Source organism: Phyllobates terribilis, unplaced genomic scaffold (genome assembly GCF_046119375.1).
Source record: "Phyllobates terribilis strain yellow unplaced genomic scaffold, ASM4611937v1 Scaffold_1__5_contigs__length_1240528914, whole genome shotgun sequence".
NCBI lineage: Eukaryota > Metazoa > Chordata > Amphibia > Anura > Dendrobatidae > Phyllobates > Phyllobates terribilis.
This window is the reverse complement of record NW_027362761.1, coordinates 973,607,878-973,635,244: the sequence shown is the minus strand read 5'-3', so window position 1 is coordinate 973,635,244 and position 27,367 is coordinate 973,607,878. Positions and strand designations below refer to the sequence as shown.

Genomic DNA, 27,367 nt, shown 5'->3' with positions numbered 1-27,367 from the left:
GATAAGCACAACACTAAGAGAAGACAGGTGCTGAGCCGACCCTTTCACTGCCATCATCTGTACTCCAAATAAGTACGTTTTGATATCAATGCAGCTAAAAGGCACAGACTGGGGAAAGCAGGGGTTTGAAAACCACTTACAAGCATTTTTTTTTTTACAGGAATGAAAGCAAATTGCCAAAGAGATTTGTAACATTTCATAACTTTCCATGCTGAACAAAGTTAAGCTGAACAAAATTATAAAATAAAAATGAAAGTCTATTTACTTAATAACCTGTAATAAAACTACATGTAACACGAGACCGCCCCAGTTCTTGGGGAATAGGAAACAAGCACCACTAGGCTATAGCTTTAAACTAGAACATTGTGAAAAGGGAAGCAAAAGGCCAGGGAAATCCATACAGCGAACAAATACTGTTTAGAGCTCTGCTATTAGAAGTGGAAAGGAAGAACAAAGATAAAGTCAGAATAATAAAAATATTGGAGAAAGAGAAACCGATCACAAACTAAGATGTTTATATACAAATACACAGAGCATGGGCAACAAACAAGGAGAATTGGAACTACTAACGCAGGAAAAAATATGATGCCTTCGGCATCACTGAAACTAGGTGGGATGATACACATTGGAATACAAGGCTAGAAGGATACAAGTTATTTGCAAGAAACAGACTTAAAGGAAATCTGTCACCCCCTGGGACTTATCTGACCTCGAATATGGGCATACAGGTGATAGAAATGTGAATCTATGCTTACCTGCATGGCCCATATTACAGGTCTGTTTGCTGTGAAATGGCTTTTTATTCAGTGAATATTCTGATGCTTGCAGGCCGGGGGACGGGAAGAGATCCCCACCTACAGTGGTAATGACAATATTTCCCCCCTCCCCTGCACGTCACAGTGCCGTGTTACGTGCAGTCGCCATGTCCAGATGCCACGCCTGCGCACTTAGCTTTATACGGAAGGCGCACTTGTACTGTGTACTATGCAGTCATAGTACTGCAGGAATCTTGTGCGCAGGTGCCGGGAAGTCACAGTGACTCACAAGGGATGTCAAAAGCAACAAAAAAGGATTTGGGGGGTAAAAGAAAAGTCAAAGATACTATAGGATTTTTACAGGATGAAAATGGTAAAGTGGTAAATTTTTAGATTCCTATTTTACTTCTGTGTTCTCTAAGAAAGTAAATGTAACATCAACTGATCTTCACTGTGCTATTGAAGGAATAGAAGAATCCACACTATCTATAAACAGAAAGATTGTGAGGGAATATTTAGCTAACACAAATGAATTCAAGTCTCCAGGTCCAGATGAATTACATCCTAGGGTACTGAAGGAGATGGCAGAGGAAATTATTGAACCATTCTCCATAATCTTTGAAAATTCTTGGAGAACAGGAGAAGTCCCAGAAGACTGGAGAAGAGTGAATGCTGTCCCTATCTTCAAAAAGGGGAAGAAGGTGGACCCAGGGAACTATAGGCCTGTGAGCCTTATTTCTATATCAGGAAAGATCTTTGAACAAATTATTAAACAGCATGTATGTAAGTACTTGGATAAGAATATAACCAATATAACCAGAGCCAGCATGGCTTTCTAACTAACAAGTCATGTCAGACTAACTTAATTTCCTTCTATGACAGAATCACTGACTGGGTGGATCAGGGAAATGCTGTAGATATAGTATATCTTGACTTCAGCAAAGCATTTGTCAAAGTATCTCATACCATCATTATTGAAAAAATGACCAACTATGGAATGGACAAGGCAACGGTTAGGTGGATTCATAACTGGCTTAGTGATCGGACCCAAAGAGTTGTCATAATTGGTTGCACATCCAGTTTGAAGAATGTCTCAAGTGGGGTACCACAAGTCTCTGTCCTGGGCTGTGTGTTGTTCAACATCTTTATAAATGATTTAGATGAAGGAATTGAGGATAAACTGATTAAATTTGCTGATGACACAAAGCTAGGAGGGATAGCTAAAACTAGAGAAGAGAGAGAGGGGGGATTCAAAAAGATCTTAAATTAGAATTGTGGGCAGCAACTAACAAAATGTTTTTTAACAAGCAGAAATGCAAAGTCCTACATCTGGGCAAGAAAAATGAAAAAAACATTCAGAATGGGAGGACTAGGGCTACGCAAAAGCACATGTGACTTGGGTATACTAAGATCACAGACAGAACATGAGACAACAGTGTGATGCAGCAGCAAAAAAGGCAAACACAATTCTGGGTTACATTAACAGAAGCATACAGTCTAGATCACGTGAAGTAATTATCCCCCCGTAATCCTCTTTGGTCAGGCCTCATCTGGAATACTGTGTCCAGGTCTGGGCACCACATTTTAAAAAAGACATGAAGAACCTGGAGCAAGTTCAGAGAAGTATTACCAAGATGGTGACCGGTCTGCAAACAATGTCCTATGAGGAACAGTTAGAGGATTTGGGAAGGTTTACCTTGCAAAAGAGAAGAAGTCTGAGAGGAGACTTAATAGCTATCTACAAATATCTCAAGGGCTGTCAAACTGCAGAGGGATCATCTTTATTTTCATTTGCACAAAGAAAGACTAGAAGCAATGGGATGAAACTGAATGGGAGAAGATACAGATTAGATATTAGAAAAAACTTTTTGACAGTGAGGGTGATCAATGAGTGGCACAGGCGGCCAAGAGAGGCGGTGAGTTCTCCTTCAGTGGAAGTCTTCAAACAGAGGCTGGACAGACATCTGTCTGAGATGGTTTAGTGAATCTTGCATTGAGCAGGGGGTTGGGCCAGATGACCCTGGAGGTCCCCTCCAAATCTATAACATTCTAGGATTCTATTGGTTTGTGCCTCTTTTAGCACAGCTCCACAATGCGAGCGTATAGATGCTGAATACATGACCCACACATTCACTGTTCCAAATGTTTTTCTTGAGGAATTGCACATACAGAAGTTCGCCGTGTCATTGGCTGTTGGGCACACATGAATTGGCAAATTTATGTGCTAAATATCTTCATTTTAACTTATTTTCTAGAGTAACAATGCAATTTCAATTTCATGTTTGCATGCTATAGTGCCAGAGTGCAACTTTAATTTGTTAGTTACATAGTGAAGTGGTCCTCTTAGCTTGTACCTGTTTACACCTGTCTTTCTGTTTGAAAGTGACCATCAGTCTTTGATATTTGTATACGCATGCTTAGAAATCAAGAGCAAAATGTGATTACTAAACAAAAACTTTACAGACCAAGAAAATGTTCTTATTAGTCACCTTTTCTTGGTTTCTTTTTACTAGATGTAATCACTCCTTTCCTTTGAGCCTTTGCGTTCTTGGCAGATACCTGGTGAACATTGATATACTGGTTACAATCAGGATAATCACTCAGCAAACATGATCCCTACAATATACTCCGATTAATATGGGCTCCAGCAGACATCTACAATGTTAGATAAGTGTTGCATATACTGGGGTATAAAAAGGGAGCACAGTGCATCTTCATTATTTAGAAAATTGTGGATATACAATATATTAAACAGATAGATCACCTTCATACATTTTCTATACTGCATAGTGTTATTACAAATGTGCACTTTCATCCAGATGTGTCAGATAAAATTATGCTGTTCTTCCTAAAGTGGACCTGACCTTAAACCACAGGTTTAATGAATCTGACGCTTGCTGCTTCAATGCAGCCGTGTATATTTTATTCTGAATCGTTGCAGCATTCCAGAGAAAAAATACTTCGAAAAATCATCCAGGGTCTAAATATTTAAGATGACTAGCATAACGCAGGTCCTTGATGGCTTCTTCATGCCCTGCTTCGCTAGACTAGATGGGTGTATAAGGATATATACACAGGTCCTGGTCCGATTTTCAAAGAATGTTTTTGCTAATAATACACGGCAACAATAATGCAGCCAGGCTCAGATTTGTGTGGTCTTGTGGTTCGGGCAGCAGAAATCTACTGTTGGATTCCCCTGAAAAGAGGCTGTTGTTAAAATATGGCTAAAAAGTGAGATACCATGCAGTGCAACAACATGGAGGGGGGATCTCCTTGACATTCTAGAATGCTTCAATCATGAGAAGAGGAGGTAAATCTAAAAGATCGATCTGCCTGGTCTTGTGGCATATTCAGACTTTCCTCTGGGGGTCACTGCATAGTGATGCCAATCTCACAAAGAAACTAAAAAACAAAGGCGTACATAAGTGTTACCCACCACATTTGTTTTTTGGGTAGTGCTTGGACCTTGTGTTGAGGATGTTTCTCCGACAGCCCGAGTTCTGGCAGTCCTACGTGTCTTCGAAGGACCCGGTTCTGGTGTATTTTGGGTTTTCTTTTGTAGCCTCTAAATATATACAAAATTTTAATACATTATTTTCAAGTGTGTAATACAAAAGAAGAGAAGCAATGATAAAAACAAAAAAAATATATAAGCAACAAAACAAAGAACCAAAAACTGATGTGTAGATCTCACTGTGACATATTTGTCTGGATGTCTTTCTATGTGTACATACATGTGTCTTTTTCTAATTAACTATAACATACAGGAAGTATGTCTGTTTATGTATATGTGTGGATTAATAGTCATTTTGCCCTTAAAGATTATACTTAAGAAGTATGTACAGTTAACCCCTTCCCGCCAGTCAGTTTTGACCTTCCTGACCAGGCACAATTTTTTTAATCTGATGCATCATCGTTAACACATGCAGGATATGTCAGCACACCGCGACTAATCTGTATATGAACTGAACTATGGCTGTAAACATTAAGGTACGTAGTGTTTTTTTTTTTTTAACAAAGCTTGCAAAAGCCATGGTGTGGTTGGATGGCTTTTGTTATCTTTGATCAAAAAGCACTATCTAAGTGCCTTACGTTTTAATGTTTACAGCAATAGTGGAGTTAATGTATTCATTAGTAGCAGTGTGCTGACGCATCGTGTATGTATATATCTATATCGGCCACATAGCATATTTGTGCACCTCTACATCAATTAATACTAAAGTTGTGAGTCCCGAAAGCAATTTATCTAGGGCTGCAGTGAGCAAGCTGACACCACCGGTGTTTTACAGAATGTTATATCATTGGGCCATGAAGAGAAAAAATATTTTTACCACTATAATCTTTTTTTTTTTTTTTTTTTTTTTTTTTTTACAGATTCTACATTTTCAAAATGTAAAATGAACACATAATTTGTTATGCAATTTCCCTGAATGCAGCAATACCCTATACGTAGTCATACAGTTCTGTTTGGCCAGACAGCAGGGCTTGGGAACGGGAGGTGCATTATATGAATATTGGAGCGCAGATTTTTCTAAAATAGTTTGCGGGTGCCATTTTCAGAATCGAATAGGTGCCAGAAGCCTCCCTCTCAAGTAACCCCATTATGGAAATTACACCCTCCAGGGAATTAATCTTATGGGTATATTGACTATACACAGCAGGTGTTCTATAGAAATAAGCTCGCAGCTGTTGTAAAATTTGCCAGTTTAGCATGCCAATACATTGTACCCAGCTTGTGCTTCTGCAATAACACACTCTGAAAATTGATACGTAGGCTCTCCCCACTATACGAATGACAAACATGTGGACGCTAACTGTGGTTTAGGCACTGTGGGGTTTTTTAATGTTTTGCTACACTAAGAACATTTTTGTAGAAAAAGAGATTTGTTCTCTTGTTTTGTTGAAAAAGAGATCATGCTTCGCCAGAACTTCTTTTTATGCTGACAGAACTGAGTGGGGGCTTGTTTGTTGAGGGAAGAGATGACGTTTTAAGTGAAACCATTTTTCATTGCAAGCGACTTTTTGATTGTGGTTTATTCCAACTTTTTCTGTGGGGTTATAGTGAAAGAACTGCATTTTTGCCGTGTTTTTATTTATTTTCTTTATGATTTTCACTGAGTACCAAAAAATGTGTACATTTTTTTTATTTTGCGAGGCTTTTATATTTTTACTATTTTTCATTTATTTATTTATTTATTTGCTTAGTCCCGCTAAAGGACTTGACTGACCCATGCCAACCAATGGCACCTCACGACTGCATGGGAAGCGAAGACGAGCCCCCTCCTTCTCACAACTCTTTGGGTGACCCGGTCGCTACTGACCGAGGCATGAGGAAGATTAGACAGCTAGGGACAATGCTGGCTCCAGCCCCAGCTGCTCCTGCGGTGATCGTTCTGCGTATAGCTCCTGTGCCTGCATGATCACCTGGATGGAGCAGTACATCTATTTGTGGGAACATCTAAGAAAATATGACAGTATGTCCATTGTTGCAAAGGGGTTACACTAAGTCATCTTGGTTCACTGCATAGTGAAGTCAATCTCACAGAGAAACTAGACAATACAAATGTTACACAGGAGTGTTACCCACCACATTCCTATTTGGTGCAGTATTCGGACCTTGTGCTGAAGATGGTTCTCCAATAGCAAGAGAGCTGTCAGGCCCTTGCATCTTCGAAGGTTCTGGTCCTTTCTGTGCTTTCTTTTGTGGAGTCTAAATACATACAAGATTGAAATACATGATTCTCAAGTGTTCAGCACAAATGAAGAGAACTAATGATTTAACACACACACACACACACACACACACACACACACACACACACACACACACACACACACACACACACACCTCTCCCACCCCACCAAAAAAACCCAGAAAAACAAACAAAAAGAAAAACGAACCAAAAACAAATTTGCAAATCTCATTGTGACATGTATAGTACTGAGCAAAACTTTTAGTCGGGTGTGGAAAAAATGCTACAAAATAAGAATGTTCTCAAACACAGAAGTGTTTGCATTTTGTTAATTGATAAAAATGAACTGTTAAGTGAATAAACAAAAGAGAAATCTAAATCAAATCAATATTACAGCATCAATTCTGCTAGGCACATTTACACACAGGTTTTGAACTTACTCATCAGGTTGACTGTTTCGAACATCTAGTAGAACAAGCCAGACAGTTTCGGAGGATGTTGCTTGTGCTAATCCTACTGTCTTGACGTGTATTCAGACAGACAGACTGGATGGTGATGATATCAGGGTTCTATGGGGGCCATATCGTCACTTTCTTGTTCTTCTTTACTCTGAAGCTAGTTCCAAATTACATTGGCTGTATGTTTTGGGTCATTGTCATGCTGCAAAATAAATTTGGAGCCAATCAGATGCCTCCCTGATGGTACTGCATGATGGATAAGTATCTGACTTTATTTTTCAGCATCAAGGACACCATTAATACTGACTAAATTTCCAACTCAATTTGATGAATTGAAGCCCAAAAACTTGCAAGGACCCTCCACCATGCTTCACTTATGCCTGCAGACATTGATTATTGTGCCGCTTTCCAGCCCCTCACTGAACAGTCTTCTGTTACAGCTATATATTCCACCTTATCACTCATTAATCCAGAGCACCTGCTACCAATTTTCTGTACCCCAGTTCTTATGTTTTCCTGCATAGATGAGTTGCTTCGCATGGTTTCCATGTGCAAGGTATGGCTTTTTGGCTGCAATTCTGCCATGAAGACCACTTCAGGCAAAATTCTCCGAACAGTATATGGGTGTAGCTGGGTCCCACTGTTTGCTGCCAGCTCTAAGCTGATGGCACTGCTAGACATCTTCCAATTTTGAAAAGAAGTAAGCCTCATGTATCTTTCATCTGCTGCACTAAGTGTCAATGGCCGACCACTTCATCTATAGTCCTCAATATTGCCCATATCTTCGTGTTCTCAATGGTGAAAAATATGGGCAGATATTTCTATCCATCATTAAATATTATCAAGAAGGCATCTGATTGGCTCTAAACAGCAACCCCAAACATACAGCCAATGCCATTAATAATCATCCCCAGCGTAAAGAAGTACAAGGAGTCCTGTAAGTGATGACACAGAACCCTGATCTCATCATCATCCAGTCTGTCTGGGATTACAAAAAAAAGACAAAGATTTGCAGACTCTTACATCCACAAAACATCTGTAGTTAGCTCTCCAAGATGTTTTGCACAAACTTCCTGCTGAGTTCCTTCAAAACTGTGTGCAAATATGTCTAGAAGAACTGGTGCTGTTTTGATGTAAAAGGGTGAACACGTCAAATATTGATTTGATTTAGATTTCTCTTTTGTTCATTCCCTCTATTTTTATCAACGATCAAAATGCAAACTAAAAACACTTCTGATTTTTTAAAGGATTTTTCCTTTGCAGCATTTCTTCCACACCTGCCTAAAACTATTAAACAGTACTGTATCTGGGTGTCTTTCTATGTGTCTAAACAATTACAATTTACAGGAAATATCTCTATTTTTATGCATTTTCTGTATGAATCGCTATCATTTTGCCCCTAATCACCTACCTATACTAAAAAATCTCTCTCTAGGAGCCTTTATTGGGGGACACAGGAAACCATGGGTGTATGCTGCTGCCGCCACCAGAAGGCTGACACTAAGCAAAAAAAAGTTAGCTCCGCCCCAGCAGTGTATACCCACCAACTGGCAAGAAGCTAATCAGTTAGTGAGAAAGCAGTAAGAGAAGCAACATGAATACGACAAACCATAACAGAAACCAACACAACGGTAAGCAAGGGCAAGTGCTGTGTCCCCCAATGAAGGCTCCGAGAAAGATTTTACGGTAGGTACCCAAAATATTCATTTCTCTATCGCTTCATTGGGGAACACAGGAAACCATGTAACGTTCAAAAGCAGCCCCAAGGGTGGGTAAAGGAGTAGTATCCTCAAGTCTAAACTGGGGTCACTGCGGCTTGCAGGACTTTTCAACTGAGGTTCGCATCCGACGAGGCGTAGGTGTGAAGTATGAATGGAGGATCATGTAGAAGCCTTGCAAAGCTGTGAGGCCAACGCCTGGTGGCAGACTGTCCAGAAGACCACCACTGCGCGGACGGAGTGTGCCGTGAACCTGAGTGGACGCCCTCTGTCTCTTAGCAGATAGGCTTCCAAAATAGCAGAACGGACCCAACAGGCAATGGTAGACCTGGAAGCAGGTAGGCCCTTCCGAGGGCCTTCAGGAATAATGAACACAGAGTCCGCATGTCTGAAGGGTGCTGTTCTGGAAAAGTAAAGACAGAGGGCTCTTACCAAATCCAGTTTGTTTAGTGACCACTCTCGAGGATGAGAGAGTGATGGACAAAAAGGAAGGAAGCACAATGTCCTTATTGAGGTGAAATGTAGAAACTACCCAAGAAGAAAAGATGGAACAGGACATGAAACCACCTTGTCCTGGTGGAACACAAGGTATGGGGAACGACAAGAGAGAGCTGCGAATTAGGAGACTCGTCTGATAGAGGTAATGACAACCAAGAAGGCAACCTTACAGGAAAGGAAGGAGAGAGACACTTCACGTAGTGGTTCAAATGGAGACTCCTGGAAGAAGTCAAGCACCAAGTTGAGATCCCAGGGTTCTACCGGAGGAATGGAGTGCGCGACCCCTTGAATGAAGGTATTGATCTGCAAGTGAGATGCAAGATTCTCCTGAAAAAGGATGGAAAGGGCAGACACCTGCCCCTTAAGAAAACTCAGGGACAGGCCAGATACCAGGCGTGACTGCAAAGAGGACAGAATGGATGGCAAATGAAAAACCATCAGGGAAATCCGGTTACTTTTGCACCAGCGGAAGAAAGCTTTCCAGGTACGATGGTAGATACAAGAGAAAGAAGGTTTTCTCTCATCATGGTCTGAACGATCTGATCGGAGAACCCAGCGAATTTTAGAACAGCAGCTTAAACAACCATGCCGTTAAATTGAGTGAGAATTCTGGTGGAAGGAAGGACCGCGCGACAGAAGGTCTGGATGTTCCGGGAATTTCCATGGAGTGTCGCTAGGAGATTAATTATCTCTGCGTAATGGGCCAGTCTGGAGCGATAAATATGATGGGCACTCCGTCCGTCTTGATCTTCTTGACCACCCTGGGAATCAGCGGTAGAGGTGGAAACAGATATGGAAGGGAGAACTGTGTGCAGGGAATTGCCAATGTGTTCGGAGCTGATTGCCAGTGGATCGTGGGATACGAACTGCATACGAAAAGGAACCTTTTGGTTCAGTCTGGGTGCCATCAGGTCGACGTCGGGAGTTCCCCATCTGAGACAAATCTTGCACAAAACCGACAAATTCAGGGACCATTTGCCGGCAGTGAGACCTTCTCGGCTGAGAAAGTCTGCTGCACAGTTGTCCCCCCATGGGATGTGTACGGCTGAAATTGCTGGTATGTTCCGCTTGGCCCACAGCAGGATCCGAGCCACCTCTGGCATCACTGCTCGAGAGTCTCCCCTTGGTGATCTTCCAAAGAAGGGGAAGAAATTATCTTCCATGGTGAACTAAGGAAGAACATCTCCACCATTCTAGGGACTTCTTAATAAAGGGGGTGGGGTGGGAGGGAGCGAGATCAGTCGATCCAGAGAGCGAGTCGACCTGTCCCATTTTGAAAGAAGAAAAAGTTGAAGAGGGTGTGTTTAAAACTGAGCGAATAGAACTTCTTACATTTAGGCAACCATCTTGCCTAATACGCTCATGCAGAGGCGGTCGGAACAAAGTTGTAGTGCCGGCGTCCCTGCCCTCTGCTAGGCAGGGACGCTGTTCCCCTCACCGCTCTGCTCCGTGCCCGGCGTCCCTCTCCCGCTCTGCTGGCAGCGCGCGCTCCTTCCCGGCCACTGTGCTTAGGGCGCGCGCGCGCGCCCTCCCTCTTAAAGGGGCCGCGCGCGCCGTCCTAAGGAGTCCCCGGCCAATGGCCGGAGGACTTTACCATATATAAGGCACCTCCTCCAAAATGGAGGTGCCCGAGCAATGTTGTTGCACCGTTCTACTCTGCTTCAGCCCTCAGGTCCCGTTGCCAGTTACCTGCCAGTTACCTGCCAGATTCCTGCCAGCTTGCTGTCCTAATCCTGCCTGATTTCCTGTTACCTGCCTGCCTGAGGTCCGACGGTCTGCCTTACAACTCCGGTCAGTCTGTCTAAGGACCAACTTGCCCGCTCACCTGGGAGCGCACATCAGCTACCTGCCTGCTTGCCTGAGGTCCGACGGTCTGCCTTACAACTCCGGTCAGTCTGTCTATGGACCAGCTTGCCCGCTCACCTGGGAGCGCTTCTCCGCTACCTGCCTGCTTGCCTGCCCGGAGGCTCCGCTGTCACGTGCTGTGACCACCAGCTATTCCAGACTCTTGCCCGCTCACCTGGGAGCGCTTCTCCGCTACCTGCCTGCTTGCCTGCCCGGGGGCTCCGCTGTCACGTGCTGGGACCACCAGCTATTCCAGAGACTCTTGCCCGCTCACCTGGGAGCGCTTCTCCGCTACCTGCCTGCTTGCCTACCTGGAGGCTCCGCCGTCACGTGCTGTGACCACCTGCTATTCCAGAGACTCTCGCTTGCTCACCTGGGAGCACACATCCTCCATCTGCCTTGCTAGCCTACCTGGAGGTTCAGCCATCACAGGTCGTACCTACCCTTTACCTAGAGACTGCCCCGGTCACTTGCCGTGACCTCCAGCCCGTTCTTCCAGAGACTGCCCCGGTCACTTGCCGTGACCTCCAGCCCGTTCTTCCAGAGACTGCCCTGATCACTTGCCATGACCTCCTGCCCGTACACCCAGAGACTGTCCCGGTCACCTGCTGTGACTGCCTGCCTGGTCGCCACCCGCTCCCTTACAAGGACCGCTCCCTTGTATAGTAGCCCAGAGGTTCCGCCTCCCAGACCCGTTACAGTTTGCTCGGGCCATGGAACCCGGTGGCACCCAAGCTCCCTCGCTCTCGGACCTGTGTCATGAACTGTCCCGTCAAAGGTCCCAACAGGAGTCCATCCTGGGTCACCTGCGGAATGTCAATACTCGCCTGGACACTCTGACTGTTCCACCAACAACCTCCGCCAGTGCCATGTCTCGCAATCCAGCAGCTCCGTTGTCCACTAACACCATGATATCCTACCCCGGACCTCGGCTTTCTGCACCTCCTCGCTTCGGAGGCGACTCAGCCCAGGCTCGGGGCTTCATAAATCAGTGCACCCTGCACTTTGAACTATTGTCCCACCAGTTTAACTCCGACCGAGCCAAAATTGTATTCATCATGTCCCATCTCACCGGGGAGGCCCTGGCCTGGCTAAATCCTCTATGGGAGAGAGGAGACCCCCTGGTGTCCAACTTGCCTGCTTTTCTCACGGCTTTCCGGAAAGTCTTCGACGAACCCGGACGGAAGACCTCATCCGCATCATCGTTGCTACGCCTCCGTCAGGAAAGTCTCACCGTGGGCCAATATGCCATACGGTTCCGTACCCTTGCCTCGGAGCTGGCCTGGGATAACGACGCTCTGGTTTCCGTCTTCTGGGAGGGTCTGTCCGGCCGTATTAAAGATGAACTTGCCGGTCGGGACATTCCTACCACTCTCGATGACTTAACTCTTGCCACCCGGATTGACCTACGGTTCCAGGAGCGTGCCAGAGAGGTCACCCGTGAGAGGAGGTTACCACGTCTAGCTCCTACTTTTCAGAAACCCGTCACTCCTTCTGTCTCTAACCAGGTACACCCTCCTGAGCCTATGCAGGTCGACCAGACCAAGATGGTCAAGACCCGTCAGGACTTACGCCGTGCCGAGGGGACCTGCTTCTACTGTGGCAGTAAGGAGCACCGGATCCGTGCCTGCCCGGAGAGGTCGGGAAACGCCTGTGTCTAGGTTCGCTCAGAGAGGTCCACCTAGACAAGAATAAATCCTCTTCATCCCTGCTGTTGTCAGTTTCAATCGTCTACGGGGAGAACCGTTATTTCGAACTAGCCCAACTGGACTCTGGAGCAGCCGGGAATCTTATTTCACAGTCCCTGGTAGAGAAATACCGCATCCCCACCAAACCTCTGGCTGTACCCTTGTCTGTTGCTGCCGTGGATGGGGGGCTCTTACCACGCCCCATCCAACTCATCACCGAATCCATTACTCTGCAGGTGGGAATGCTGCATTCTGAAAGTATCTCCTTCCATGTTCTGCCTGGACTCTCTGACGCCCTCTTGCTAGGCCTACCTTGGCTCCAGAAACATGCACCCGTTCTTGACTGGCAGACCGGAGAAGTCCTTCGCTGGGGACAGGGCTGCCATAAGACCTGTCTGGTTCCCGTTCATCCCGTCCGTCCTTCTCCTACCCCAGCTAATCTACCTGGACTTCCGATTCCTTATTGGTCTTATGCTGATGTCTTTAATAAAAAGGAGGCAGAGACACTACCCCCTCATAGACCATACGACTGCCCTATCGACCTGTTACCTGGTACTTCTCCTCCCCGTGGGCGTATTTATCCATTATCCGCTGCTGAGACCCGGTCGATGTCCGAATATATTGAGGAGAATCTGGCCAGGGGATTCATCCGGAAATCTACCTCCCCGGCGGGAGCAGGCTTCTTTTTCGTCAAAAAGAAGGACGGCTCTCTCCGTCCCTGTATAGACTATAGAGGCCTTAACCAGATCACGGTGAAGAATAAGTACCCCCTTCCGCTCATTCCGGAGTTATTTGATCGTCTGAGGGGGGCTAGAATCTTCACCAAACTGGACCTCCGTGGGGCGTACAACCTGGTTCGTATCCGTCAGGGGGATGAATGGAAGACGGCATTCAACACCCGGGACGGCCACTATGAATATCTGGTAATGCCCTTTGGCCTCTGTAACGCTCCTGCCGTCTTTCAAGAGTTGGTCAATGACATCTTCCGGGACCTTCTCTACTCCTGCGTAGTGGTGTACCTGGACGACATCTTGGTCTTCTCTCCGGATCTCCAGACTCACCGGAGGGATGTTCGTCAGGTCCTGCTCAGGCTCAGGCAGAACCATCTCTACGCTAAATATGAGAAGTGCCTCTTTGAGCAGACCTCGCTTCCGTTTCTGGGCTACATTATCTCTCAGACCGGCCTACAAATGGATCCTGAGAAACTGTCTGCCATTGAGAAATGGCCCCGACCAGAGGGGTTGAAGGCTATTCAACGGTTCCTGGGCTTCGCCAACTATTACCGCCTCTTCATCCCGCACTTCTCTTCCCGGACTGCCCCAATTTCCGCGCTCACCCGTAAGGGTACTAATCCCAAAGAGTGGCCGCCCGAAGCAGAGGAGGCCTTTCTTTCCCTAAAACAGGCCTTCTCTTCCGCCCCGGTGCTGCATCGCCCGGACGGCAACAAGCAGTTCTTCCTGGAAGTTGACGCCTCCTCCTCTGGAGCCGGAGCGGTACTTACTCAAAAATCATCTTCCGGGAAAATGGTAACTTGTGGCTTCTTCTCCAAACTCTTCTCCTCTTCTGAGCGCAACTATTCCATAGGAGACCGAGAGTTATTGGCCATCAAGCTGGCGTTGGAGGAGTGGCGTTACCTACTCGAGGGGGCTCTTCATCCGGTAATAATTTACACTGACCACAAGAACTTGGCTTACCTCCAGCATGCCCAGAGACTTAACCCGCGCCAAGCCCGGTGGTCCTTGTTTTTTGCTCGCTTTGATTTTGTTCTTCATTTTCGCCCGGCTGACAAAAACGTCAAAGCAGACGCCTTGTCCCGATCCTTTCTGGTGTCCGATCTCGAGGAAGAACCTAAACATATCATCGATCCCGCCAGAGTAATGCAGGTGGCTCCCGTGAGTCTAAATCGTCTCCCTCCCGGTAAGACGTTTGTTTCAGTACCTGATCGGGAGAAGATCCTACACTGGGGCCATTCGTCTAAACTAGCTGGCCACGCCGGTCAGAAAAAGACCCTCCAGCTTATTGCCCGGCACTATTGGTGGCCTACCCTGCACAAGGACATAATAGACTTTGTTTCTGCCTGTGTGTCCTGCGCCCGCAACAAAGTCCCGAGACATCTGCCAGCCGGACGCCTCCTTCCGCTTCCTGTACCTGCTGCCCCCTGGCAGCATATAGCAATGGACTTTATAACTGATCTCCCCGTCTCTGCCGGTTGTACGGTCATTTGGGTGGTCGCTGACCGCTTTTCCAAGATGGCTCACTTTATTCCCCTGCCAGGCCTTCCGTCTGCACCCGAGCTGGCTAAAGACTTTATCCGCCACATCTTCCGTCTTCATGGCCTGCCCCTCCACATCATGTCGGATCGTGGGGTACAGTTCACCTCACGTTTCTGGAGAGCCACTTGTAAACTACTAGACGTCACCCTGGACTTCTCTTCCGCTTACCACCCACAGTCCAATGGTCAAGTGGAGCGGATCAATTAGAACCTGACCAGTTACCTCCGACACTTCGTTAATGCCCACCATTCTGACTGGGTGGATCTCCTACCATGGGCCGAGTTCTCTTATAATAATCACGAGAGCGAATCCTCCTCCAAATCCCCGTTTTTTGTAGTCTTTGGTCAGCATCCTCCGATTCCTTTTCCTGTCTCCACCTCTGTGGACAACCCGGCTGCGGAATCTCTCGTTAGCAAATTTTCCTCCATATGGGAGAGTACCCGGTCCGCACTCCAGCGTATGAAAAGACACGCTGACAAAAAACGCCTGGATCCTCCACAATTTCGTCCAGGAGATAAAGTCTGGCTCTCATCTAAATATGTTCGACTCAAGATACCTTCTTACAAGTTAGGGCCTCGGTTCATCGGTCCTCTGGAGGTCATCAGTCAGATCAACCCGGTGGCCTATAAATTGAAACTCCCGGCCAACTTACGGATCCCTAACTCCTTCCATGTATCTCTCCTCAAACCCGTGGTGCTTAACTCTTTTTCCAAGTCTACAGGTACGCCTCCTGCTCCGGTTTCTGCTGAGGACGAGTTTGAGGTAGAGAACATTCTTGCCACCAAAAGGGTAAGAGGAAAGACCTTTTTTCTGGTAGATTGGAAGGGGTTTGGTCCTGAGGAGAGAACATGGGAGCCCCGGGAGAACATCCATGCCCCTCTCATCCTAGCTAAATTTCTATCTGGCCTAAAAAAGGGGGGGCCTAAAGGGGGGGGTACTGTAGTGCCGGCGTCCCTGCCCTCTGCTAGGCAGGGACGCTGTTCCCCTCACCGCTCTGCTCCGTGCCCGGCGTCCCTCTCCCGCTCTGCTGGCAGCGCGCGCTCCTTCCCGGCCACTGTGCTTAGGGCGCGCGCGCCCTCCCTCCCTCTTAAAGGGGCCGCGCGCGCCGTCCTAAGGAGTCCCCGGCCAATGGCCGGAGGACTTTACCATATATAAGGCACCTCCTCCAAAATGGAGGTGCCCGAGCAATGTTGTTGCACCGTTCTACTCTGCTTCAGCCCTCAGGTCCCGTTGCCAGTTACCTGCCAGTTACCTGCCAGCTTGCTGTCCTAATCCTGCCTGATTTCCTGTTACCTGCCTGCCTGAGGTCCGACGGTCTGCCTTACAACTCCGGTCAGTCTGTCTAAGGACCAACTTGCCCGCTCACCTGGGAGCGCACATCAGCTACCTGCCTGCTTGCCTGAGGTCCGACGGTCTGCCTTACAACTCCGGTCAGTCTGTCTATGGACCAGCTTGCCCGCTCACCTGGGAGCGCTTCTCCGCTACCTGCCTGCTTGCCTGCCCGGAGGCTCCGCTGTCACGTGCTGTGACCACCAGCTATTCCAGACTCTTGCCCGCTCACCTGGGAGCGCTTCTCCGCTACCTGCCTGCTTGCCTGCCCGGAGGCTCCGCTGTCACGTGCTGTGACCACCAGCTATTCCAGAGACTCTTGCCCGCTCACCTGGGAGCGCTTCTCCGCTACCTGCCTGCTTGCCTGCCCGGGGGCTCCGCTGTCACGTGCTGGGACCACCAGCTATTCCAGAGACTCTTGCCCGCTCACCTGGGAGCGCTTCTCCGCTACCTGCCTGCTTGCCTACCTGGAGGCTCCGCCGTCACGTGCTGTGACCACCTGCTATTCCAGAGACTCTCGCTTGCTCACCTGGGAGCACACATCCTCCATCTGCCTTGCTAGCCTACCTGGAGGTTCAGCTATCACAGGTCGTACCTACCCTTTACCTAGAGACTGCCCCGGTCACTTGCCGTGACCTCCAGCCCGTTCTTCCAGAGACTGCCCCGGTCACTTGCCGTGACCTCCAGCCCGTTCTTCCAGAGACTGCCCCGGTCACTTGCCGTGACCTCCAGCCCGTTCTTCCAGAGACTGCCCTGATCACTTGCCGTGACCTCCTGCCCGTACACCCAGAGACTGTCCCGGTCACCTGCTGTGACTGCCTGCCTGGTCGCCACCCGCTCCCTTACAAGGACCGCTCCCTTGTATAGTAGCCCAGAGGTTCCGCCTCCCAGACCCGTTACAAAAGTGATGGACCTCAGAGAGCAAATCCCGTGTTAGAGTTGAATATTTTTCTTTGGGCAGGAAAACCTTTGCTTATGTGGTGTTGAAAACAGCATTCCCAGAAAAACGATGCGCTGGACTGGGATCAGAGACGACTTTGCGGTGTTGATGATCCAGCCCAGACTAGAAAGGGTGCGCAGAGTGATCTGTAGACTTTTGTGACATGAGGAGGATGCAGCCTTGATGAGAATTTTGTCTAAAATAGGGGGTGAAAAGCCTCTGTTCCGAAGAATGGCCACAACCGTCGCCATTATCGTAAAAACCCTGGGTGCTGTGGCTAGACCAAACGGCAGTGCTGTGAACTGGAAGTGGGATTTCTGGATTGTAAAGTAGCAAAAATGGGTATGTGCAGATAGGCATCCTGAATGTCCACTGAGCACAGAATTCCTCTGGCTCCATGGAGGCTATCACCAACCATAGGAACTCCATTCTGAAGTGACGCAGTCGTACATGTCGGTTCAATCATTTGAGGTCCAGGATGGGGCGAACAGGTTTGAATAGAAACCCGAAAAGCGTTCTAGCAGGGAAACGGGAATGATTAACGCCTGCCTTGGTGAGTGAGTTGATAGCCTTGAAAAATCTGGGAACGAGGGAAGGGTTCCTTGGTGGGCGGGACTCGAAGAAACAAAAATGAGGGTGAGTAGAAAATTCTATTTCGTAACCGTAGGAAACAACGTCCCAGACTAAGGCGTCATCAAATACTGAGAGCCATTCAGAATTTAAGAGAACGTGCACCCACCTTGAGAGGCTTACCAGGTGGGAGTGACCCGTCATGCTGAGGAGACTCTGTTGGATCCGGTTATGGCAGGTCGGCACTGGTGAGTTCTTGGACACCGGACAGGGTCTTTTCTTTTGTTTATGGTTGGAGACTTATCCTGTCGGTTACTGTTGTGGCCCGAAAACCTCCGAAAGGAACTGAACTGTGTGATACCTAGGGGGTGGGCGTTTAGCCTTCTGTTGCGTATGTGAAGTACTTTTACCCCATATGGCATTCAAGGTTATCTTATCTAGTTCTTCTTTGAAAAGACGAGAGCCAAAGAAAAGAAGGAAAAGAAGGGTAAGGGACTTTTTGACGCCGAATCCATGTTCCAAGCTTTTAGCCTTAAGACCCTTTGGATGGTGATGATGTTGCTGGCTGCCAAGGCTGAGCAGGCAGCTGCATCAAGGGAAGCAGTCAGGAGGTACTTCCCTGCGTGACCGATTTGGTCCGCTAGTTCTGCCAGTTCGGAAGGGGGAGTGTCCGAAAGGATACTCTGGCGGAGGTGTTTTGCCCAGGCCGAAGCTGACTTTGCTACCAATGTAGCGGCAAATGACAGGCAGAGAGCTGTGTCGGTGGCTTCGAAGGATGCTTTGGCGAGGGTTTCTGCGGTCTGTCAGAGGGCTTTTTTAAGAGGGATCTGTCAGAGAGAGGAAGAATGGTGTTAGTGGAGAGTCAGGAGACCGGGGGATCCACTGTGGGAGACTCTCCCCATTTCTGAAGCAAGTCAGCTGCAAAAGGATACAGGACGCCCATGCATTTTCTTCTCTGAAAAAGCTTTTCTGGATGTTCCCATTCCTTTGTAAAGATTCTGTTGAATTCTTCATGGTTAGCATACTGACGAATAAGGGGCTGTGTCCTCGAAACGCGTCCAGTTGTTCCCCTCCTAGGGACATGTTGTGATTTTTAATTTTGGAATAAAAGGATTTATCGCATGTGGCACCGAACTTTACCTTCTTTATATATCCTTGCAAGTGTATGCTGGACACTAATCCGTGAGCCTGGGATTCCTTTGAGTATCAGGTGATATGAGCTAATTATCTTTTTTCAGTCTAGAACATTTTATAGCATTGGATCATGACGAAAGAAACCCATAAAAGGTTATTTCTACCAATAAAATGTTAGTTTAGTCAGAAATTACTGTTCAAGCACAGTGAAAAGTTCAGAAGGGATGGAGCCCTATTTTGGACTACAAATTGTGCTGGTAGTATGAGTTGCGGATGCCAAGTCACGTCACCAGAGCCCCTGAAGTGCCATATAGGCAAACCCCAGAAAATGTGACCCCATTTTAAAAATTATTCCCCTCAATGACTTCCTCTAGGGGTGTAGTGAGCATGTTAACATCATAGGTGTTTCACAAAATTTTATATCATTGGGTTGTGCAGAAAAAAAAAAAAAAAAACATAATAAGGATATATTTACCAATAAAATGTTGTTTTAGCCTTCGGTTCACTGCATAGTGATGCTAATCTCGTAAAGAAACTAGGCAACAAAGGTGTACAGTGCTACAGAAGTGTTACCCACCACTTTCCTCTTTGGACCTTGTGTGGAGGAGGTTTCTCCGGTAGACCCAGTTCTGGCACTCCCATGCATCTTCGAAGGACCTGGTTCTGGTATTTTTTGTGTTTCCTTTTGTAGACTCTAAATATATACAAAACTTTACTACATGATAATCAAGTGTACAATGCAAAAGAGAAGCAATGATAAAAAAAACAACAGATTAAATAAATGATGCGCAAATCTCATTGTGATATTTATCTGGATGTGCAATGTATATGCACATTTATCTGTGCCCAATCAACCGGAATATACAGGAGTTATATCTATTATTATGCATTTGCCATACGTCTGGATCAATAGTCATTTTGTCCCTAAACATGTTACTTAGTATGTACATTTAAAAGGGGTTATCAAGGACTATTTTTTTTTTTTTACTATGGGTCTAAGAACTAACAGGCAGGAAATTGCTATCTATCTTATGACTGTGTTTTCTTCTTTTGGCTGCGGAGTTATCCATCATTTAATGGGCGGCATTTAAGGACTTTTGCTTCATTGCATATTCCTATACTCACTTGACATTGATTGTCTACATACAGGTGGCTTACGGTATTATTCAATGTTGCTTCATCCACCAATTGATACACTTTTTACCATGTGCACTTTAAATACTACTGAAGATCAAGGTCATGACTTATCTTGTGACAGCAAAAAAAAAATCACCAAAATAACGTGTAAGGAGTACAAATGCTAATGAAAAGTTCACCGAAAATTGTACCATTAAAACTAAATTTTATTTAAACTGTTAAAAGCACAAATATTAGAACCTATATATCAAAACTATAATGCAAGTGGACGCCATTCACGATAATGGGGATCAAACCAAAAAATTCAAGGTCCAGGGAATACTCAATATCCCTGCTGGTATCCCTAGAAAAAACACTCCTGGCCATGGAGGTTGGCACCCTAAATACACAAGTGGCGTCCCCTCTCACCGATGACTGACCTAGTGCACCCTAGAAGGCCCTTCTAATAATTCTTGTTGTAATTCAAGCCAAATGGGCTAGATAGAATAAAACCAGGGAAATTTCTCCAAAAAACACAAAAATGTGGAAAGCAAGGTAGACGCCGGATGATAAACAAAATAGACATAAAAAAGTGATAAATAGACTAAAAATTATATAGGCATAACCTTATAGAAAACTGAATGGATGTTGGGTATAAGCACTGTCAATTCACGTGCCCTAGACAGGATTAAGCCTATATGGTATAGTAAACCCATACAGATCATTCCCTAGGTGACAACACATTATACATAGGTGCACAAAAAGAAAAGTTGAGACATTAAACAAGCTGTCAGGAGTAAAAGGTTATTAAGCAGTGCACTTAGCTGTTGAGATATAGGCATGCTGATAGGCCACTCATTGGTGAGCGGGGGAGCCACCCTCCGCGACCAGGAAGGGCTTTCTCTAGGGATACCATCAGGGATACTGAGGATTCCCTGGGCTGTGAAATTTTTGGTTTGGTGCCCATTATCGTGTTGGGTGTCCACTTACATCATAGTTTTGAGAGAGCTTATACTAATATTATATATATATATATATATATATATATATATATATATATATATTTTTTTTTTTTTCAAACATTTTGTTTTAATAGTACAATTCTCGGTTAACTTATCTTATGACAGCCCCTTAAAAGGGTTGTCCACTACTAGGACAATCCCTTCTCGATCTGAATGTTAGCCCCCGTGAAAATAAAAAAGCTTATACTCTCCTCCTGTACCGGCGCCGTTCCAGCACTCGCGTTCCCGGGACTCACGTGTGGCGGTTATGACACGTGAGCCCTGAATCAAGTCAGCGCTGTCATCGCTCTCCCCGCTTACGGACATATAAGTAATCAAGGAGAAGTGAGCGGCCACCGCAACTACTGAGGTGTCCATCGTACAGTCAGGAAAAATTGCACTGGGAGAAAAAACGGATTCCACACCAATATTTATGATTGGCTTCAGGATTATAATTGATTAATTAAATAACATTTTTGTTATCTATGGGAAGAAGTATTTGTATAATCATGGCACTAAGTTTATCCACTGTGGATTATGCTACTTTGTAGTAATTTTATTCTCCTTCATTGCTGTAAAGTGATGCATTATGTGCCCACACTTTATACAGTTCCATGTGGCACACTGACATGAGAAATGCTCACTGCTGTTTTTTTCTGAAACATCACATTGAACAAGAACTACTACTACTACTGCTACTCCTACTCCTACATTTGAGCTGGATAGGTGTTAGTAAAAAAAGAAGTACTGATGAGAAACAAATAAAACAATACCATAGTGTCCCACACCTCCTTTGGTTTGGCAGTGTCAGGTCTTTGGGCACTGAGCTCCATGCTGGCTGCAGGGTTCTGCTTTGATTCCATTCGTCTAATACTAAAAAGGTGTGAACAGTATAAATTACATACACGTCAATAAGAAAGGAACCTCAAGACCTTCCTTGTATAACTAAGGCTGGTTATGCACTATCAATAGCTGGTAGACGCTGTGACTTGTAGCATCAGTTATTTCAATGCTTAGATGTCGCTGCTAGAGCCAAAAGTACACTGACCTGGGGGGACCGGGCTGCCCTACAAGCAGAAAAGTAGAGTGTTATTTTCTACCATTTTTAACCCCTTTAATGTGTAATGATTTATGGTGGCTGCAAGTATTCTGAGCATAGTTTTGTGAAACCGCTTTGGTCACTTATGCAGTCTACAAAAAAGTCGGGCGTAAACGCTGTCACCAGTCAGGCCACAGCCAGGCGCGTAAACGCTGGCGCCAGTCAGGCCACAGTCGGGCGTAAACGCTGGCGCCAGTCGGGCCACAGTCGGGCGTAAACGCTGGCGCCAGTCAGGCCACAGTCGGGTGTAAACGCTGGCGCCAGTCAGGCCACAGTCGGGTGTAAATGTTTTCTTTAATATATATGTTCTAATGTTGAGATGAATTTGACTACTACATTTTTATAATTTAGAATCAAAAAGATTTTTTTCTTGTTTAGGGGGATCTCATTACCCTTGATCTATCAGTGACTTTCTTTGCAGCTGAAGACTGTGCAGATTATGATGATTGTAATTCAGTTCACAGTAGTTGCTGCAAATGTCTTAATATATCACTTATAATTATCATCTCTTACAGTTTTCCAATATATACAAAAAGTTTTGTCTGTCCACAATTTTTCGATAAACTGTTCTTTTATAAATATACATGACCGTACAGCAGACTCCTGGTGGTATTTTCCACATTTCAGTAGTTCAAGCCTAGTGATGGAAGCTGAAAGGGAACCTGTCAACAGGTTTTTCCAATAAGTAAGGCCTGCACCTGTAAGCCCTCATATACAGCATTCTAATATGCTGTATATATGCCCTAAATAGCGCCGTCGTCCTGCACTGCTTTGTGTGGATGAAGTGTCCTACGTCATCCACACAGTGTCCCCGGCATTGTGCTCCTGCACAGGCGCACTTCTCTCTGCCCTGTAGAGGGAAGAGTAAAGCACCACAGTGTGCATGCGCCAGGAAAGGTCAAAGAACCCCGACGCATGTGCACTGCAGTACATAACTCACCCCTCGTCAGGGCAGAGAAGTACACCTGCGCAGGAACGCAATGTTGGACACTGTGTGGATGACGTAGGACACATTATCCACATGAAGCAAGAAGGAGGATAGCAACTGCAAGAGAGGAGGCCCTGGATCAAGACCAGCGACGCCCATTGGAACGGACCACCCTATAAGGGAGTACAATAAAAGGTATTTTTCTTGTCTTGCAGGCCGGATTGGGGGCTTATATAGAGCATATTACAATGATGTATATCAGGGCTTACAGGTGCTGCCTTAGCTCATATGGGAAAAACCTGATGACAGGTTCCCTTTAAGAAAGTGGAGGACACATTTGTGTGGTTTCTCATGGTACAATATTATTAGACATGCAATAACACTGTGATCAACAAGGTGAAAAAATGAATCGGCCACATACTGAAGTTTATAGTTACTAAAATCTTTGTGATTTGCATCAAATGAACCAAATGTTCTATGAACCTTTTACAGAGGACATCAATCTACCTTTCCTCCTGGACTACAGATGCTATAGGAGAAATCAGCTTTGCTGGGGTTTGATCACGATTTTCATTAGTCTGCAGGAAGTCATCATCACCATCATTATAGACTGCAGTGCTGTGTAAAGGAGGATCTACAAAATAATACGTGTACATTGCCATTTAATAAAGTATACATACGCCATCAATTTATATTACTGAGAAACTCCAAGGTTACTTACCGGTATCCGTTTTTTTCTGAACCCATGACAGCACACCTTGAGAGAGGGATCCGCCCCACCAAGGACAGGAAACAGTCTGAAATAAAAGGGCGGTACCTCTCCCTCGCTTCAGTTGATTACAGAGCATTGAGAGGACCTCCAGAAAAGGTTACACACATAACCAACACCTACAATATATTATATATATATATATATATATATATATATATATATATATATATATATATATATATATGAGGTCAGAGGAGGATAGATCCAACCTATAGTGCTTGTAGAAGGCGGATGGTGCAGACCAAGTAGCAGCTTTACATATCTGGTCAATTGAGACGCCTGCTCTCTCCGCCCAGGAGGTCGCTACAGCTTTGGTGGAATGAGCTTTAATATCGTCCGGCGCCGGACCTCCTGTAGATATGCAAGCTAGACAAATGGCCTCCCTAAGCCACGTAGAAATAGTTCCCTTTGACACCCCGTGACCTTTCCTACTCCCCTGAAAGGCCAGAAACAAGGAGTGGTCCTTCCTCCACTGACTAGTCATGTCTATGTACTGTAGAAAAGCCCTTTTAACATCCAGATTGTGGAATCTAACCTCCCCGGGGTTTTTTGGGTTACTGCAGTATCAGGGAAGCACAATCTCTTGATTACAGTGGAATCTGGAAACTACTTTCGGAAGGTATGCTGGATCTGTATGTAGGACGACCCGGTCATCATGAATTTGGGTGTACGGGAGAATCGACAGAAAGAGCCTGAGTCACTCACCCTACGGGCCGATGATAGGGCCACGAGGAGAATGGTTTTGAGGGTGAGGAACTTTGGAGAGATAACCTACAGGGGTTCAAATGGGTCGCCAGAGAGTGCATTTAAGACCAAATTCAGGTCCCAGGAAGAACTCAGAGCCCAAACTGGTTTAGATCTGGAACAGGATTTAAGGAATCTAGAGACCCACCTGTTCCCTGCCAGGTTGCAATTATAGAGCGCCCCTAGAGTGGACACCTGAACTTTAAGCGATCCCGTAGCTAACCCCAGGTCACGTCCCTTCTGTAAAAACTCTAGGACATCTTTAATTGGAGGTTTATCCGACAAAGGGGATGAAATCCAGGAATTTTCCCCAGATTCTGCTATAAATCTTAGTTGTAATGGGCTTCCTACTGCCCAATAGGGTGGAGACTAGGCACGGTGAAAACCCCCTATTACTCAGTAACATCCTCTCAAATTCCAAGCCGCCAGATGGAAACCTTTGGCTTGAGCATGGAACATTGGCCCCTGGATGAGAAGGTCCTGCCTGTCCGGAAGGACCCAGATATCCGAGACCGGCATTAGACGAAGCAGGGAGAACCAAGGTCTTTTTGGGGGGGGCTATCAGAATTATCCTTGCCCCCTCTTCCCGAATTTTCCTCACAACTGCCGGGATCATTACTATCGGTGGAAAAGCATAGGCTCTCCTGAACTTCCACGGTATCTGGAGAGCGTCTATAGCATAGGGATTCTCTGTCTGATCTAGTGAACAGAATCTCTCCACCTTCCTGTTTGCCCTGGTGGCGAACAAATCTATGTCCGGTGACCCCCATAGTTGGATAATCTGCTGGAAGACTATCGGGTTTAGAGCCCACTCTCCTAGTCTTAAAATCTGCCTTTGAATTTTCTACCCCCCCCCCCGGATGTAAAGAGCACTGAGGGATGGGAGATGCTATTCTGCTAGTTGCAGGATTCTGTTTGCCACTACCATCAGGGAGCGTGATCTTGTTCCTCCCTGGTGATTTATACAACCCCTGGCAAAAATTATGGAATCACCGGGCTCGGAGGATGTTCATTCAGTTGTTTAATGTTGTTGAAAAAAAAGCAGATCACAGACATGTCACAAAGCTAAAGTAATTTCAAATGGCAACTTTATGGCTTTAAGGAACACTAAAAGTAATCAAGATAAAAAATGTGGTACTCAGTAAGGGTAATTTTTTTCAGACCAAGCAAAGGGAAAAAATTATGGAATCACTCAATTCTGAGGAAAAAATTAAGGAAATTACCCTCACTAAGTACCACATTTTTAATCTTGATTTCTTTTAGTGTTTCTTAAAGCCCTAAAGTTGCCATTTAAAATGACTTTAGTTTTGTGCCATGTCTTTGATCTGCTTTTTTTCAACAACATTAAACAACTGAATGAACATCCTCCAAGCCCGGCTATTCCATAATTTTTGCCAGGCGTTGTATAAGCCACTGTTGTCCGATTGTCGGACCTGATCTGGACATGGCAATCCGGTATGTGGGGAAGGAAGCCTATCAGGGATTTCTCCACTGCCAAAAGTTCTTTTAGGTTCCATCATGTCACTATTTCGTGACGTAACCAGAGCCCCTGAACTGAGAGATCTGCTAGATGACCGCCCCAGCCGGAGCCACTTGCATCTGTTGTAATTATATGGTCGACTGGTCTGGACAACTGCAAGCCTGAGGTCAGATTTTCCCTGTTTGTCCACCATGAGAGGGAGTCTACCGTCTCTAGGGAAAGAGATAGTCTTCTTTCTAAATGTCCGTTGAAGGATCTTTGCGCTGACAGGACCTCCCACTGAAGAAGCCTCATATGACCTTGGGCCCATTTGACTGCTGGGAGACAGGACGTCATGGAGCCCAGTAGGGACATTGCTCCTCTCAGGGACATCACTGGAGACTATGGCCCTTGAGACCAAGATTATTTGGCAAACCTTGTCCTCCAGGAGGAAGCAGGCTTGGAGTCGAGAATTTAGGGTCAAGCCCAGAAAGATTTGAGTCCTTGAGGGGGATAGTTTTGATTTTTGAACATTTATCAACCATCCTAGCTGATGTAAGGCTGTCCTGACCTCTAAAAGTTGAGAGGAACAGTGGTCCTCCGATTTCCCTATTACCAGAAAGTCGTCCAAGTAGGGAACAATCACCACGTTTTTGATTCGGAGAAAAGCTGTCACCTCCGCTATCACCTTTGTAAACACTCTAGGCGCTATCGAGAGTCCAAAAGGTAGGGCAGTAAATTGAAAATGCTTCAATTCCCCCTGGATGAATAGGGCAACCCTTAGGTACTTGTGGTAGTCTGGATGGATTGGGACGTGATAATAGGCATCTTTTATGTCGATAACTGTCATGAAACAATTGTGGTGTAGGAGTTTTACTGCTGAGTTCACAGATTCCATCTTGAAAGTCTGGTTCTCTATCAGCTGATTTAGACTCTTGAGGTTGATAATGGTCCTTAAGGACCCATTTGTTTTTTTTATCACAAATAGGGGGGAATAAAATCCCCTTCCCCTTTGTGAATCCGGAACTTCGTGAAGGACCTCTTTGTTGACAAAAAATCTAGCACCTCCGACTCTAGGGCTATCTGCTCCTCCCTGGATTTCCTCCTGACGGTGATCATGAAAGTTCGGTGAGGAATTTGACTGAAGCTGATCTTTAGGCCATTCTTTATGATACTCAACACCCAGGGATTTGAAGTAATGGCTTCCCAAGCTGCGATAAAATGGGAAAGTCTTCCATCGACCTCTAGCCTGGCGTCATTGGGAAGATTTTTTAGTACTGGAGGATGGTCCCCCAAACATATAACCAGAGTCTTTTTTAGATCTGGTCTCCCATCTTTTCCTTTCTC

The 27,367-nt window shown here is 45.8% G+C and overlaps 1 protein-coding gene across 3 annotated transcripts in view; it reads right to left on the bottom strand.

The window, feature by feature from the left end:
* CENPU (centromere protein U) overlaps window positions 1-27,367 on the bottom strand; it is a 66,348-nt gene that overhangs the window by 25,322 nt on the left and 13,659 nt on the right. For 2 of the 3 annotated variants that reach the window (XM_073656076.1, XM_073656094.1), the window contains 6 exons: window positions 23,553-23,679; window positions 21,792-21,891; window positions 19,479-19,595; window positions 6,343-6,465; window positions 4,192-4,320; window positions 3,245-3,314 (listed from right to left, as the gene is read on the bottom strand). In XM_073656076.1, coding sequence (XP_073512177.1) covers window positions 3,245-3,314; window positions 4,192-4,320; window positions 6,343-6,465; window positions 19,479-19,595; window positions 21,792-21,891; window positions 23,553-23,679 — 666 coding nt within the window. The remainder of the gene's footprint in view (window positions 1-3,244; window positions 3,315-4,191; window positions 4,321-6,342; window positions 6,466-19,478; window positions 19,596-21,791; window positions 21,892-23,552; window positions 23,680-27,367) is intronic. The other variant, XM_073656085.1, reaches the window with a different exon arrangement.